The 12,980-nt window shown below is 35.3% G+C and overlaps 1 protein-coding gene across 7 annotated transcripts in view; it reads right to left on the bottom strand.

Annotated features, from left to right (window-relative positions):
• The window catches only part of PSME4 (proteasome activator subunit 4), a 96,262-nt gene that overhangs the window by 27,711 nt on the left and 55,571 nt on the right, over positions 1 to 12,980 (bottom strand). For all 7 annotated transcript variants that reach the window (XR_005885191.1, XM_040993471.1, XM_040993472.1 and 4 more), the window contains 8 exons: positions 9,441 to 9,496; positions 8,669 to 8,725; positions 7,871 to 7,926; positions 7,686 to 7,784; positions 6,303 to 6,365; positions 6,093 to 6,188; positions 4,224 to 4,355; positions 1,599 to 1,808 (listed from right to left, as the gene is read on the bottom strand). Coding sequence is in view for 6 of the 7 variants with exons in the window: in XM_040993471.1 (XP_040849405.1) it covers positions 1,599 to 1,808; positions 4,224 to 4,355; positions 6,093 to 6,188; positions 6,303 to 6,365; positions 7,686 to 7,784; positions 7,871 to 7,926; positions 8,669 to 8,725; positions 9,441 to 9,496 (769 nt within the window). In the remaining variant the exon portion in view is untranslated. The remainder of the gene's footprint in view (positions 1 to 1,598; positions 1,809 to 4,223; positions 4,356 to 6,092; positions 6,189 to 6,302; positions 6,366 to 7,685; positions 7,785 to 7,870; positions 7,927 to 8,668; positions 8,726 to 9,440; positions 9,497 to 12,980) is intronic.

Here is a 12,980-nt window from a genome sequence, read left to right as displayed (position 1 = left end):
CAGGTAGCTGGGTCACTGCCCACATGGGAAACCCAAACTATTTTGGTGAGATCTGGATGTCACAATGAGTAAACCAGTGCACAGGAAATATGTCTGTTTCTTTATTTTCAAACAAAATAGACTTTTTGCATATAAATTATATCTCAGGTTAAACATTTAAAATATTATACCCAATGACAACTGCAAATAGTAGACTTTTATTTAAAAAGGAATAGCGGGGTTGGTGTTGTGACACTGCTGGAAGCAACCACTTGCAACACCAGATCCCATTTTCCATATAGCACTCTTGGTTCAAGTCCTGGTTGCTCCATTTCTGATCAAGCTTTCTGCTAATGCACCTGGGGAGGATGTCCAATACTTGGTTCCCTGCCAACCATAAGAAAAGAGGATGGAGTTCCTGGTTGCAGGCTTCAGCCTGGTCTAGTCTTGTCTTTGGCACACATTTGGGGAGTGAATCAATAGATGAAAGATCTTTCTCTCCCTGTGACTTTGATTAATTGATAGAAAGAAAGAGAAATGCATCTTCAAATTAAAAAAACAAACCCAAAAGTGGGTCATGACTGATGCAGTGGTGTAGCAGACTAATTCTTCACCTGAGGGCTCAGTCATCTAATATGGACACCAGTCTGTGTCCCAGCTGCTCCAATTTTGATTCAGCTCCCTGCTAATGGCCCAGAAAGCGGAGAAGGATGGCCTGAGCCCTTGGGCCCCTGCACAAATATGGGAGGCCAGCTCCTGACTTTGGATTAGCTCAGCTCCGGCCATTGTGACCATCTGGGGAGTGAACCAGCAAATAGATCTCTCTTTATTTCTCTGAAAGAAAAAAAAAATCTGCCTTTCAAATACAAACAAATCTCTAAAAAAAACAAAATGAAAAAAGCCAATGAAGGGCCAATAATGTGGTGTAGCAGGCAAGCCAGTGCCTGCAATGCTGATATCACATATAGGAACCAGTTTGTGTTCTAGCAGCTCTGTTGCCAGTCCAGCTTCATGCTAATGGCCTGGACAAAGCAGGCGATGATGACCAAAGTGTTTGGGAACCTGCTACCCACATGATACCAGAAGGTCCTGGATCTTGGATGCCCTGGCCCAGCCCTGGCCATTGTGGATGGAGGATCGTGTTCTCCAACCTCTACCTCTCTCAAACACTTTTGAAATATAGATAACTTGCTACATCTCTCAATTTGAGCAGCATTGAACCTTACACAGGTATTCTTATCTGTTTCATTGTCAAATCATTTAATTCTGCACTGTGAATTATGAACTCAGTGGTCGATTCTTTCCTTGTCCTGAACAATATGGTTAATTTTTCAAAAGAATGAACAGCTTATAAATGAACCTGTAGATATATAAATAATGGCAAACACAATAATGTATAAATTTTTTATGCCTCCTGGTAGAAAACAGTAGCCATTCTAATTTGCCACTACTTCCTGTTATCAGTAAATAGCACTGAAAGAACAAAATGAAAACATACAATAAAAGATTTTAAAAGAATAATCAAATGCCAAGAATATTTTGGCTTAAAAAAAGAACAAAAGGCACTCTAACAAGGTAGTATTTTCATTAAAATATTAATGTATTTTGGCTTTACTTACGTTGAAGTCCAAGCCAATTGTTTCATATTGTCGATGAATCTTTTCTGCAAGGTCATCAAACAGTCTCACTATTGATGGTTTTTCTAGTGACATTGCTTGGCTAAGCCCTGAAGAAACAATTGCTGGCCATGTCTGTACAATACAGTCCCAGTCATGAAGATTTGCCAAGCACACACCACTGTGATTTCCAAGGAGGCAATATAAGGCACCCTATAGGAAAAAAACAAATTTACACAGAAGATAACAGGCACCATTTCGCTTTTACTAAAGTACTTATCTGTTATTTTACATTTTATACTGGTTTTTAAATGTTTAATGTTGGTTAGTAAAATAGGCTCACAATAAAAACTTGAATTTCATATTTAATTATTTGGCATCCACTTAATTTTTTCTCATTTAATGTGCAGCTTACTCAAAGACTAGGTATTAATAAGTATGTAGAATTAGAACCATATTTTTAAAAACAAATTGTATTCTAGTTTTCTTCTACTATAATAAAAATCATGGAAAATACCACTCTGTATGTATTTCGTAGCAAATGGCTTAAATAACACTTGCTACCAAGAATTTTACTAAACACGTACGAATTGAATTAATTATAATGTAACTTCTTACTCCACTGCTCTCTACAGCTTCTGTGTAAGATCAGTGGTAACTCTGATTTTCCTGACTTTGACATTTTTCAATTTTGATCTTTACATGACCTTTCCAATTATGTCCACTAAAAAGCTCTTAACAAAGTCAACATCATACTATACAATGAGTTAGAGCCCTTCTACAACATTCAACAATGAAGATCAAGTTAACTTTTTCTATAAAGGGCCAGAAAGTAAACAGTGGGCCATCCTTTCTCTAACACTCTTCTCTTTACTGAGGCATGAAAACAGCCATACATTATACACAAAGGAACGGACATAGATGTTTCAATAAAGTTTTACTTACAAATAACAACCTAAGCTGAAATTTGTTGATATTTATTTTACAAGCTAACCTTAATGAACATGTTTAGTGCTTGTGTTAAATGCTCTGTAGAAAGTTGATACAGCTATCAGGAACTGGGTCCCTACCTGGGTCCCTAGGTAGGCCGCACCTACAGTATACCCCTGAATTTGCCAGGGTCTTGTTGGGAGGTGTTCACTGATGGCCTTCGGCAAGCCAGGTACCTGATAGATCCTAGGCAGGCTGCAGCCACTGTGCAACACTGTGCTGGTTTGGGAGAAGCAGGGCAAAGGCCTGTCAGATTCCAGGTGAGTGCAACAGCCTGGCTTCTCAACAGAGCTCCTTGGTTCTCTCCTCAATCTTCTTACAGGTTTCCCTACTCATGCTCAAAGAATACATGGAAATGTGTCTTCAACTCATGTTCAACTGCCGATTGCCTCTTAGTTTATAGAAGTCACTCAAAATTAAATCAGTTAAAAATGTACTAATCCATCATCTAATCTCCCTAACATCTTGGTTGTATATGTCCACCAAAGATTTGCACAACCCAGAAGCTTAATAATTTTGATAACTCCTTTTTTTAATGCCCTTACATTCCTGAATTTCAATCCATTCACTTTGTTAAATCACTCTCCAATAAAGTTCTCTATTGGATGTTTTAAGAGATCATATTTTACATATATTCCAGCGCATCCCTATGGGATATAGTATCTCAGATACTTCTACTTCCTCTCTCAAGATCCAGCCCAGTCACCTAGCCACTACTGCTCAATTAAAACAATTCTTCAGGGAGTTCTGTAGGCTATATTCTCTCCACCATACTACCAATTACAAACACTGGTAAATATATAAAGAACTACAAAGTAAAAAAGATTAAATCTGTTCAAAGGGAACTGATGTCCTCAACTTAAGATACATTTAAAATAAGTCAGTGGACATGGGATACTTTAAAAGCAAAACAGTAAATATAGAATTTCAATGGTGGCAATATGAAGATTTACTGCAGATTTCTTTTTTTTTTCAGAATTTGTTAATATTTTTATTTTTTTTTTCTTTTCTTTCTTTCTTTTTTTTTATTACATTGTATCATGAGACACAGTTTTATAGGCACTGGGATTTCCCCCTCCCCTCCCCAAAACCCGCTCCCCGCCCCCATGGTGGATTCTTCCATCTTGTTGCATTACCACAGATCAAATTCAGTTGAGATTTTTTTTCCTTGCAAGCATCTACAAAACATAGAGTCCAGCATCTCATTGTGCAGATAAGTTCAACAGTTTCATGGGGAGACAGTCTCTGATCTGAAGGTACAGCCGAAAGAGTATCATCCCAATCAATTGAAAGCCCCAACATTACATCAGTAACAATTTATAACGTACCAGAATTAGTTGATATGATATTGTGTAACCAGCATGTTCAAAGAGAGAGAGTGAAAACAACAAAAACAACAAAAAAGAGTACAAGTTCTGAACCACATCCTATGACTTCTACATTGACATTACAATTATTAGTTTATATACAGCTGGGTTCTATACACCTTAAAATGGCTATAGATTACTATTCAGCTGTTTCATGTCTATTTTAATTTTAGTATTTAGCAGTTCATAGTGTTGAAGCCTGATTTACTGCAGATTTCTTTTAACTTTTCTAAGTGAAAATCTTCATAGTAAAAGAAGACAAAATTTGTACCTTGAATTGCTGTTGTGTAACATCTTTCCTATCGGGCCGTAAGAATTCCAAAACCAAGGGAATGATATCCCTGCAACAGAAGTTATAGGCTCCCAAGGCAGCAAAAAATGTTTGCTGAGCCTTATTTCTGACCTGCAGAAAGTGTTATTAATAAAAGATCTTTACTTAGTGGTAGACGAAGTGCAAAAGACTTCTAAATGAATTATCAATAACAAAGCAATAACATGTTTTCTAGTTAGCAGCAAAATACATCAAAACATTTATACTAAAATCAATAAATGATTACCTTCATATTAAAAGGGAAGCTCATTAATACCAACTAACCATATCCAAGTTATAGTTTATTCAAATATTTTTAATAGGAAGTTAAAAGAAACAATACGCATTTTTATTCAAAAACAAAACTAGCAGACTATTAAATATTTTAATCTAAGTTAAATTTGCTTTTATGTCCATAGGAAAAAAAAAACATTCCAATGGTTATTTAAATTAGCAAATAAAACAGAAGAATCTAACTTTTTTTCTTTTAAAGATCGATTTCATTTTACTTGAAGGGCAGAGTTACAGAGGCAGCAGTGGGGATGGGGTGTATCAATCCAGCTTTCAACCCACGGTTCACTCTCCAAATAGCCACCAAACCTGAGGCTGGGCCAGGTGGAAGCCAAGAACCAGGAGCTTCACCCAGGTCACCCACAGGTGTGACAGGGACTCAGCACTTGGGCTGTGTTTAAATGCTTTCTAAGGACATTAACAGGAAGCTGGATTAAGGTTTCATTAGATGGCAGGTTAATGTGCCACACACTTAGTCATAGACCCTGAATTTAACTGTTTCAATACAAGCCACACACATTTTGAAAGCAAACAGAGATTCAGTACAGATTTACAGGGAACTATTTAAGTAACAGTGGAATTTTTACACTTAGTCTTAGCCATAAGGCTGAAACACAGTAATTAATTTTAAAAAAGAAACAACATATTTAAAAATCTTAAACTGATACTTTTAAGAGGGAATCTGGGGCCAGCATGGTGATGTATCATGCCAACTGTTCTCTGCCTGTGACACTAGCATTCCAAATGGGTGTCAGATCCAACTTCCTGGTTGTGACCTGGAAAAGCAGCGAAAAATGACTCTAATACTTGGGCCTCTGCACCCAAGTGCGAAACCCAGTAGAAGCTCCTGGTTTTAGCTTTGGATTAGCCCAGTTCCAGCTATGCGGCCATTTGGGGAGTAAACCAGCAGATGCAAGACTTTTGTGTCCCTACTCTCTCTTTAAAAACCTCATTTCAAACTTTTAAAAAAAAATCTTTGAAATAAAAAAAATAATTAAAAAAAGAGGGAATTCCTGGGCTAGAAACTAGTTACCTCACTTACATTATTTAGCAAAGATAAGCTAACTGCTTGTACTTTGATTTCATATTTTATCCAGAAATCTGTGGTAAGACAGTATATTGGTTCTATGCTAAAAGACTGACTCTGCAATTCACATGGCAGCAGCACCCCAAAACCCCCAAGCATAATGCCTAGGAGAAATTATGCGGCCCTGATAGTCTGGTCCTTGAAATCTGATTTAATTGGTAGTGACACCACACTAGTACCATCTTTATAGTGAAAAATAAAATTGAGAAGCAATTACAAATAGTAAGATTACTAACTACTAAAAAGCTGTAGGAAGATTAACTTAAATAATACTGGCAACGTGAAAAGTGTTTTTCTGTGCTAATACAGCTTGAGGGACCCCTTTAGTTCTGCTTTCCTTACTCCTTAGCTAGTGACTGGGGAGCAATTATTTAAACTCTTTTGTTAAAATGGGGCTACTTAAACTGCATGTAATAACATGGGATGGCTTGGAGTCTGTAAATAAGCCTTACCTGGCTGTATGAACTTGTAGACAAACGAAGAAGATCTCTGATCATATCTTGATGTATCTTTTTATATTCACAACCCTCAACAGTTAGCGTTCTTAGCTAAGAAAACAATACAAATCAGAGTGTTCACTGAAAGCTCATTAAACTAAGAAAAGCATAAATAATAAATATACAAAAAACTGGCATTAAAAAGTCAGTGAAAAAGGTATCTACCTCATGCTGTAACATTACTCTGTCGATCAATAAAGCTCTGATATGTTGTTTTTTCCCATGGAGCTGGAAAACAAAGCAGTGAACATCTCAAGACTTTACCCTAAATGACTCAAGTTTCCCTAAATAACTTCAACAACAGAGTTCTCTTAATTTCTTAATGAAAAATTACAAGATAAAGGGGGGGGGGGGTGGGCACATAGCAGGCTGTTGAATGGTACGGGGATAATTTCATTCATTCTAAATAAATGCCATCTTCACGGTACTAATTTTATGGCTACTGAAGGAGACATTGCATTTCATATCCAATATTCTGCTTTTCCTTACCGATTTGACTTTTCTTTGAGGCAGAATAAACCAGCTGGCTCTTGATTAAGTATAAAAAAGTGGACTAAGATAACTGGTCTTCTCTGTTAACACTTATTTAACAGCCTTTCAGAGTGTGTACTGGAATACAGAATATATAGTCCTAAAAATTGTACAAGCTTTAGTCTACATCATCTTCTTCTACCCACTCGACAAAGGCAGATATCTGTGACTTCAAGACTGTTTCCTTTTCACATTTTCTTTTCATTAGCCAGCAAGTACCCCAATTCTTTTTCAAATGTCTTATCTCTATGCCAACTTAAATGCTTTGATTCAGCCTGTTTTCACACTTAGACTGTAACAGTCCAACAGCTCTACCTGTGCCCAGTCTCAATCTTAGTACTGATGTTTTCAACTGTAGAAAATGAGCTAAATATTAAACTCTCCAATGTTCAGCTAAGATCTGCCAAAGAACCTTTCATGGCAAAGCAGTCTGTCTTAACAAGCAAAATACAAACAATTTATTTACTCTCTACCATTCTTATCTATACATACTGCCTCTTAGTTTCACACTTTGTATATCTCCCTGCACTTATTTACTATTTCCTATATCTAAAATATCTTAGATCCTTTTCTCTAAACAGTTACTTCATATCATCTTTTAAGACGCAACTTCAGTAAATGCCTTCTTCAGGAAGTAACATTATGCCTACAGAAGAGGACTGCTCTGAGCACCTCATGGTTTACTAAGGTAGTTCTTCTCTCCCAGAGCAGCTCATACTGACTGCCATGAGAGCACAACTATAATCTAATTTTTTCTCAGATTTACATGAAGTGCTACGCTCTAAATTCATGCCTGTTGCAATTACCTATTTTTAACACCTTTAAGATTTTAGAAGGCAGTATACATGCTTTTCTTCACATTTCCATTGGAAGTTCATTTAAAAAACGTTTTTTCTAGAATCCATTGACTCTTGTACTATAATGCTTTTACAGGCTTTATGACTAATAATGTCCAAATCAAAGGGTTGTTATGCATATTAAGAAATTTAATTTAGAACTTTGGGTGAAAATACTGACCCGATTTTCCATTGATTTTTTTACTAAGTTAAAGCTTTTCCACCGGGAGTCAAATTCATGCTTGTGAGATCCTTGGAATTGCAAAAGGTCTCCAATAATCTGTCAGAGAATTTTAAATTTTATTTACAAGTCATCACATCAAGCCTCATCAAAATAATTATGCAATTATTAAATCACAACTGTACCTTTATGATAAGAAACAAAGACTTAGTATCATCTTCAGAATTAAGAAGAATATGGTCTAAAACAGAAGAAAAAGGACTCTGATTAAAATATTGTATGAGGGCCCAACATGACAGCATAGTGGTTAAAGTCCTCGCCCTGAACACACCCGGGATCCCATATAGGTACTGGTTCTAATCCCTGTAGCCCGACTTCCCATCCAGCTCCCTGCCTGTGGCCTGGGAAAGCAGTAGAAGATAGCCCAAAACCTTGGGACCCTGCCCCCGCGTAGGAGACCCAGAAGAGCTCCAGGCTCCTGGCTTCAGATTGGCTCAGCTCTAGCCGTTGCAGCCGCTTGGAGAGTGAACCATCAGACAGAAGACCTTCCTCTCTTATATCTGCCTTTCCAATAAAAATAAATAAATCTTAAAAAAAAAAAACTGCACTAACCACTGTATAAATTTCAATCTGTTAAGAGTTACAAAGTGAGAGACAGTCAGTGATCTATCCACTGGGATCTTCTCTCCAGATGGCCCCAGCGGCAAGGGCCGACCAGCGGCTTTCCTGTACATACATCTCCCATGTGGGTAGCAGGGGCCAAGACCCTTGGACTGTACTCCTCAGTTTTGCTCAAACCTTAGCAAGGAGCTGAATCGGGAGTGATCATGCTTGGCAGCACTACTTGCTATGCCACAGTCAGCTCAGCTACATACAACTGAAAATGCTAACTAAAGCATGCATGCTGTAAAACAAAATTTCTAAATATTTAATACCACAAATAACTGAATTTCATATAAACATATATATATATATATACTTACTAAGAAGCTTCCTGATGACCCTAGCAATTGTTTCACGATGGTTCTCTCTAGAAAGATCTATTAAAAAAAGAAGGAGGAATGCTCCTTAGACATTAAATTTTACAGCAACAGCTTAGATTAATAGGAGATAAATTATCCAGGTAAAAACTAAAAATTATATTTGCCTTTCTTATAGTTAGAATAGTAGCTAAGAATGATGCATAGTAACTTCTAAAACAAATTGACAGGAATGTGGAAGAAGCAAAGAGAAGAGAAAAAGAAAAAGAATTTTTTACTAATATTATAAAGGTTTTAGTCACATCTTCCAGGCCAGAAATAAATAAATCTTTAATTAGTCACAGATAAATAAATTCAAGCAAGTAACTACATCATCCTGGTGTTAGAACATTCAACTAACACATAAAAAGTCTCAAATACATATTAATATAAAATTTAACTCACTATTTCAGGGAGACAGAAACATGGTTAAAATATAATGATTACAACATTCTCATTCACAACATTCCTAGAATTGTACCCATAAATGAGTATTAGAAAAGCTTACTTCCACAAATAGAAAGCATTCAAATTGTGATTTACCAATATATTTGTTTATTAGCTATTCTTTAAAGAATTTTCTAATCTCTTCAGAAAAAGTGATAACTATACAATTAATATCCATTTTTTTTTAATAAAGAGAGTAGGGAAATTGTAACTACTACACTGTTCCATTTTAATTCTTAGGTGCATCTGCCAAAATAATGCAGATTTACTCAGATCAGGAGTCACATACCATATTCAAGCCCAGTGTACAACTTTGTTTCTTCCAAGGACACCATACTCGGTACCCTGTACGAAAACAAGAGTGCTTTCTCTTATTAATAATACCCACATGAAGGACGATGAAGGAATAAAGGAAAAAAAAATCACTGCTACAAGTTTAAATGAAAGAAAATAATGCTCTTTTAGGAAGTACTGATTTCTCATCTTCAACACTTGAATTCTTTACTCTATCCTTCTGATGATTAGTTGTATGTATGTTTTAGTAAACAATATATTATTAGTTTAGAAGAAAGTGTTAATTTAGAGCTTTCCAAGGGGAAAAAAAATTCACCTCCCAAAGAAGCATGATGATATTTAATCTTCAGAGATAAAAGTTCAGATCTGATGATAAACATTTATGCATTTACCAAGAAATGTTGGCTTCAAAATGGTTTAATAGTGGTTGAAACTCACAAATTTTATCAAAGAATATATACAAGCTCCTTAGCACAATCATCATCTTTCCTCTTAAAACTAGCAAAAGGGTTAGCTCTTAACATCAGCAGCAGAATGCCACTCTTGTCAAAGAAATTTAGATGCAAAAAGATTACATTTCCTAATCAAAGATCTGTCAGAAAGAACTGTCAACACAACCAAATGTAAAAGTCACTTTTTAGATATGCAAGAACACATTTTATACAAGACTCTACCTATCTGAAGTTAAATTTTCTTCAATGAAAAATAATTTTCAACATTTCGAAATTTGAAGTTAAATTCAGTACGTTTTTTTCTAAACAAAAATAAGTTACTTTCTAGAAGGCAGAACATACGCACGAATGTTTAAGAAACATAGTTAAGAACAGTCATATGGGGCTAATTACTAAACAGAAATTGCATTATTACTGCTTGTCACCAATGAGCTGACCACTCAGCACTTGTATTTAAGAAATTGTATTTTTAAACAAACATTCCCACAGTTCTTTTATATACCTTCTGAAAGTAGTTGAATTACATGAGTTATTTCCATTTTAATATCTGAGTTATGAAGTCTGCTGTTTATCTAAATCACGGGCAACATTAATATTAAAAATGTCAGTTATTTAACTATTTTTCATGCTGTACTTTAGGAACCTGGGACACCAATACCTTCTCAAACTGCCAAACCAACCCTATGTAGTGACTTCATTTTTACTAATTTATTTCAAAATCTACTAATATTTTATAGGATAAAATGATACTTTACTTGTTTAGAGATTTTCAAGTTCAGAATCATCATCGTTTTCATTCTGACAAGCCCCAATCTTTAGCAATAGTTTGCATAAGCACTCTGAAAATTTGTGATCCAAAAGTACATATGTATCCACAATCTAGCTAATAAAAAAGAAGTCCTAATGCCCTTACAATGAACTTCCAGCATCAACTGAAACTAGATTTCATCAACAAAGAGAAAGTCCTGTACTCAAAGAATAACAAGAATAAAGCATCATGGTTACTATCCCTCCATCCCTGCTAGAGCATGGGGAAAAAAACACCATGGGCCGTTGTGTGAAAATACATGTCTTCTCGCCGCTGCAACAAACATCGGTAGTTTTCCAATGCAGAGCTCTAAGTATACTTTGCCCACCATAACCCCTGCCATATAATAGTGACTGAAGCATGAATTTTAATTATTGTCACATTACTCTCACAATTAAGATTTAAGAAGTAATTTTTACTATAATTTAAATTTTGACAGTTTGAAGTGGTTTTGCTGCATGCATTTCTGGTTCTAGTAATACAAAGCACATTGTAATCACATTTAAAAACAAAACTTTACTGAGTTCTGTTGCTAATTTCTTAAACCCACTTTCTTCTCAATTAAAAAAATTAAAAGAAATATTGCCTTTTTCTATGTTAAAATCCCACTTAATAAAGGATTTTAAGTATTAAGTAAAATTATTAGATAAAAAGATACGGATACAAACTTTTATATATTTAAGTAAGGTATTTGGTTAGATACATACTTCAGTTTTAATTTACTTCTTATTCACCACAAGCTCCTTTTGTGCTTATCTAAGAGTCAAATTTAATCTGATCTTTCCTTACTCACCATTAACTAATCAAGCTCTAATTGAGATGACGTTTTATGCTGAAAGTCAGCAAATATCAATATTTACACTAATATTTCTCTTGATTTTTAGGAGAATAATTTTCCAAAAAAAATCCGTGTTCATTATCCAAGTAAGACTTCTTGACTGTTCACTCTCTATGGTCACAGTACAGGTATAAGCATTCCCAGGTTGTACCCTCTGATAGTTAAAACTACCCCAATAACTTTTAGTTATACATGTTATCTTAGCTGAACAGACTTAATACACAGTCTACCCTTAAAGATCCATTTGCTAATTAAAATCCATTTGCTACTTCAATATGGGCCAGCATTCCGGGTTAGAGTGATAATTCAAGTCCCACTGTTCTGCTTTGGATCCAATTTGCTGCTAATGTGTCTGGAAGTGCAAAGCAAGATGCCCCAAGTATCTGGGTCCCTGGTACAAATATGGGATACTAGAATGGAATTCCTAGCTCCTGGTTTCAGCCTTGCCAACTCCACTTGTGGGTGCCCATCTGATGAGTGAACTAGTGCCTCTCCATCTCTTGATAGTGCTCTCTCAAATAAGCAAATAAAAACTAAAAACAAAAGGCTAAAGTGGTAATAATAATTTCTATGATTTTGATACCATTACTCCTTCGTCACCATGTGAAAGCTATCCCTACTCATTCACTAGTATCATTTTATAAAACTAGTATCATTTTAGTTTGGGGAGTATAAATCTGAGAAATAATCTCAAAACATCACAAATACAACTATAATAAACTGATACCATTTTGTATGCCATAGAGTACCAGACCACGTAACTTACATAAAAAATTTTTGTTAAAATATTTGTCACTAAAGAGATATTAATTTTAACAACTGTATTACTTTTACCACTATTTAACAACTGTATTACTTATGCCATGAGATGGCAATCTCTTTAGATGTGATTACAGGAGAATTATGAAAGTTAACCATTGATACAAAAGAAGGGATGGTGGAAAGGAAGAAATGACTAATAACATAAAATGACTAATAACATAAAAGACAAAACATAACACAAATAAGATTTGTAAGTGAAGGATACAAGACTTATCATGGAAGAAGTATGAACAGTAACAAAAAAATTTCTATTCTGAAATAGTGAAGGAATATTTTTTTCCTAATAATCCTCTCCCCCAACAAAAGCAAACAAAAAAGACATAAAAACAAGCACTGATTTGCTTCTTCCCCCTTCCAGGTCCAAGAGATTCTCAAGAGATGTTTGGTCTATTTCTGTGTTCTAGCATCCAATTCAGTCCTTGGCATTGATAAGTATAAACGCAAATGGAAAGCTAGTCCTCACGCTTTCATATGAATAAAGGGTTGCTAGGTAAAGAGACATCTTACTGTTAGCTTTAAATTAATTCTGAGAATTGAAAATTCTTCTAAGTCTGACACACAAGTTTTTTTAAAAAATCAATGAGAACAGTCAGAAGATGGAAAAAGGAGAAAACA

Source organism: Ochotona curzoniae, unplaced genomic scaffold (assembly GCF_017591425.1).
Source record: "Ochotona curzoniae isolate NIBS_2020 unplaced genomic scaffold, NIBS_Ocur_1.0 contig_883, whole genome shotgun sequence".
In the NCBI taxonomy this organism is placed as follows: domain Eukaryota; kingdom Metazoa; phylum Chordata; class Mammalia; order Lagomorpha; family Ochotonidae; genus Ochotona; species Ochotona curzoniae.
The sequence above is the reverse complement of the archived record's forward strand: the minus strand, read 5'-3'. Positions and strand labels throughout refer to the sequence as shown.